At 44.8% G+C, this 4,299-nt stretch overlaps 1 protein-coding gene across 1 annotated transcript; it reads left to right on the forward strand.

The window, feature by feature from the left end:
- Positions 1-531: 531 nt before the first annotated feature.
- Positions 532-3,154, forward strand: LOC147642792 (uncharacterized). Its single transcript, XM_086838601.1, has 3 exons — positions 532-783; positions 1,000-1,497; positions 3,083-3,154. Exons 1-3 carry the CDS (start codon positions 532-534, stop codon positions 3,152-3,154), a joined length of 822 nt encoding a protein of 273 aa, XP_086694727.1.
- Positions 3,155-4,299: the final 1,145 nt, after the last annotated feature.

Here is a 4,299-nt window from a genome sequence, read left to right on the forward strand (position 1 = left end):
CTCGCTTACATTCGCTCACTTACTTTGTAACCAAAACCACACACAAGCACGCACAAATTAAAAAATAACTAATTTTACGCCAACACAAAACAAAACCCTCGCTAAATCAACTCGCTTAATAGGTGGCATAAATTAATGCCCTCCTCAAAACATTTGGTGACCCCGACGTGATCGCGTAAAAAATCGTTTTCGTTAAAATAAAAGGTGAAAAGTGCTTATATATAGTTCGTATGCTCACACAATACAATTGCATATCGTTGCATCGCTATTGAACTCTATCGGTACATTCGAGTATATAGCATATCTTTATATATTTGTGCACTAGCATATAGTTGCAGCCCTTTTATATACTTTTCGTGCAAATTGTGTTTGTGCTGTTGGTTTTGGTGGTCCGATAGAACCGTTAGCTTGCGGTCAGTGAACGCCAAGCTTGGCTCCGCTATTTTTTCGTTCTCTATTCTCTGCGTTTGGTACAGCTGCATCGGCCGCAAACCCAAAGTGACATTTGAATACTCCTTTTTGAAAAATAAAATGGCAGAGAATGATTCGGTTACTGCGTGCCCATCCGGGGCCAATAGTGACTTGGACTTTTATAAAGCCAAAGCTGACTCGGTTTTTCGACAGCTAGGGGCTTTAAATGACTTTTTCGGTTCAGAAGAGGTGGCTCATTTTGATGAGGCCGACCTTCAAGTCAGGCTTGAGCTTATTGAACAAATGCAAGATAATTTTGATAAATCTCAAACAGCTATCGAAAGGCTCAATCTACTTGAGCTGGCTAGTGATGTGCGTGCAAATTTTCTAAACATTTATTGTGCGATCTCGCGAACTAGCAAAACTCCGCCGAGTGTCAGTGATAAATTCAACTGCACTCGCAAATTTCAACATCGAGCGGGCTTCAACCTCCAGGGCTGGTGTCCGGGCCACTAGGCTGCCCGAGTTTAAGCTGCCACGGCTTGGAGGCGCTTATATGGACTGGCCAGATTTCTATGCTATGTACAGTACAGTACAGTCATCGGCAACAACGAGGACCTGATCAATTTGGAAAAATTCCAGCATCTACGCTCCTGTTTGGATGGCCCCGCGCTAGACACAATTCGCTCGCTGGAGTCAACAGAGGCCAATTATGAGAAGGCAGTCGACCTATTGACTGCTAGGTTTGATAACAAACTTTTGCATTTTCAGGCGCACATACGATCTATTTTCAGGCTTTCTAGTGTGGTGAAAGGGTCGGCAAGTAGTTTGCGGCAATTGAGCGACGGCATCAACTCTCATCTGCGAGCCCTTAACACAATGGCAACCACCCAGGAGATTGCGGATGGAATGCTCATATCCCTGGTGTCCTCCAAACTGGATCAGCATACTCAGGAGAAGTGGGAAGAGGGATTGCCTACCAATAAGCTGCTAAAATGGACGGATATGGCTGCCTTTTTGGAGAAGAGATGTCGGATGATGGAAAACATTGAAAATGCTATGGTAACCCACACACCTAGCAACCAGGTGGGAAAAACTATCAATAAAAATGTCCAAAACGCTTGCACCGCATCATCCTACACCTCATTATGTATTTTGTGTGATTCTAAGGATCACTTTATTTCGAAATGTCCACAATTTATTGCCTTGAGTCCCACATTACGCTACAAAGAAGCAAAAAGGCTACATCTTTGCCTAAATTGCCTGCGTAAAGGCCACAGCCTGCATCAGTGCAAAGCTGGGAACTGCTGGCATTGTCGCTCTAAGCATCATACAATGCTACATTTGGAGTCAAATCCTGGTTCATCACCCTCGCAGCCAACATCTACTTCTGCTCCTTAAAATAGTGCCTCGCTCATTTCTGCTTCGCCAAAGTCACCCCCACCTAAAGCCTCGGTAGATCATCAATCTGATTATGTGCTTCTTGCCACTGCCATAATATATGTCCGAAATCGTTCCGGCATAATGGTGCCCTGCAGAGCCTTGCTCGACTCTGCATCGCAAATTAATTTCATTACTTCTCGACTCGCTCATCAATTGCAACTGTCAACTCGTCGCTCAAATACATGCATCTCAGGAATAGGAGAGTCTTCACTTATGGCTGATAAGGCGGTAGATATTATTGTACAATCTCGCAACAAAGGTTACCGAACATCATTCGCTGCAATAATGACTAGCACCATCACAGATTATCAGCCGCATTTCGACCTAAACTCTTCATAATGGAACATCCCCAGCAATTTATTCCTCGCCGATCCGCTCTTTCATAAAAGTCAAAGGATTGACATTCTTATGGGAGCTGGAATCTTCTTCGATCTGCTTTGCGTTGGTCAGATACGGCTGGCCGACCACCTTTCCTCTTTACAAAAAACTAGATTGTGTTGGGTAGTATCTGGTGGCATATCTTCGCCGGCCCATAAACACTCTTCTCTTCCCGCATTGTCAGTTGAGCACGATGTACAATTGGAACCTGAATCGTTGCCGGACCTTGTCAAACGGTTTTGGGAAATTGACAGCTATTGTGAATCGTCATCTGCTCCAACTGATGCCTTATGCGAGAATTTATTTGCTCAATCTTATTCTCGGCTTGAGTCAGGCCAATATTCAGTTCGATTGCCCGCAAAGACTAGTCTCGATATGCTAGGAAATTCATACCATCGTGCTTCGCAGCGATTCAAATCATTGGAATCCAAATTGGCTAGAAATCCTAATTTTAAGGCTCAATATATTGCCTTTATGAAGGAGTATATCGATTTAGGCCATATGTCGCTCTCTTGCAAGCAGTCAGCCATTTAAAATTTCCTCGCTTCATCATGCAATCTGACTCATCTTTGGAAATTCATGGATTTTGTGATGCAAGCTTGGCGGCATATGGTGCCTGTATTTATGTGCACTCCGAAACAGGGGGCACCTACTCATCACATTTGCTTTGCTCCAAGACTAGAGTCTCGCCGCTTAAAACACTAACCATACCCAAGCTTGAATTATGCGCAGCTCTATTGCTATCCGAACTCATCTACAACATCGCTAATCATCGTTTGTCTGATTCCACAATTGTGCTCTCTTGGATTCGCCAGGCCCCATCAGACTTTAACATTTTCGTTTCCAACAGAATCGCGCAGATTCAAGAAAGGACCAAGGATATGGCTTGGCATCATATATCGACCCACTACAACTCGGCTGACATATTATCCAGAGGATGTACTCCGCTCGAACTTTTGGATTCGACGCTGTGGCGTGAGGGCCCACCATTCCTGCGGACAGACGACAGCTTGCTGGCCGCCTCATACGCCTACTCTAGTAGATGTGCCTGAACGCCGCCGCCTCACGTTGGTGCTGACGCAAAGCCAGGATATTTCGTATGGCTGCAAGTTTCAAAATTGTTTTGGAATGCTGCAGCGAGTCTTTGGCTACATACATCGGTTCCTAATGCTAAAAGCCAAGGATGAGCCACGACGGCGAGGACCTCTTACAGTAGACGACATCAAGGGAGGCACGCATCTGCTCATCAAGGGAATCCAACTCATCAACTTTGCTGAGGAGTATAAGGCCCTGCAATCCGAAAGGCAGATTTCCTCAAAAAGCAAGCTGTACTCGCTGCATCCAATCTGCGATGAATCGGGACTTATTCGAGTTGGCGGTCGGCTGCAGAATTCATTATTATGATGCAAAACACCCAATTTTGCTTCCCAAGGATCATCCAGTCACGTCAGCAATCATAGCTCACTTTCATTTGAAATTTCTTCACTCAGGCCCGCAGAGCTTATTGGCGGCTTTACGGCAAAGGTTTTGGCCAATTGGTGGTCGAAAAATAGTCGCCGCCACTGTCAACAAATGCATTTGCTGCTTTCGATTAAAGCCCAAATTAGCTGAGCACATCATGGCGCCCTTGCCATCCAGCCGCGTGCAGCCAAGTCGACCATTTGTCACAGTGGGAATCAATTTCTGTGGTCCTTTCTACTCCAAGTCTGAAGTCAGAAACCGGCCACCCGTCAAATACTATATCGCAATATTTGTTTGCTTCGCCACTAAAGCTTGCCATTTGGAGCTGGTGGAGGATTTGTCTGCTGCTTCACTTATCTCTGCCCTCAAGCGCAGCTTGAGAAGTTTTGATGTATAAGGATCATCAAACTCCTTTGACCATCGCTGAACAAAGTCAAAATCCCCACGAGCTTTATTAATAATTAGACCAATGTGGTCATTAAAATTAAGGGTATGGTTAAATAGGACTCCGAGATCTGTTACCGTATAGATGCGTTCAAGATCGCACGCACCTACATATAGACTAATTGGCGAGCAGGCAATTCTTCCGGTAAAATGACATAAATT

Source organism: Drosophila serrata, unplaced genomic scaffold (assembly GCF_035046125.1).
Source record: "Drosophila serrata isolate PLE 108 unplaced genomic scaffold, ASM3504612v1 contig_355, whole genome shotgun sequence".
Classification (NCBI taxonomy): domain Eukaryota; kingdom Metazoa; phylum Arthropoda; class Insecta; order Diptera; family Drosophilidae; genus Drosophila; species Drosophila serrata.

Coding starts and splice junctions, on each gene's coding strand:
- LOC147642792 (XM_086838601.1), top strand. CDS start 532: ATGGCAGAGAATGATTCGGTTACTGCGTGCCCATCCGGGGCCAATAGT. Junction 784..999: donor TACTTGAGCTGGCTAGTGAT/GTGCGTGCAAAT, acceptor TGCTATGTACAG/TACAGTACAGTCATCGGCAA. Junction 1,498..3,082: donor CCCACACACCTAGCAACCAG/GTGGGAAAAACT, acceptor CGTTTCCAACAG/AATCGCGCAGATTCAAGAAA.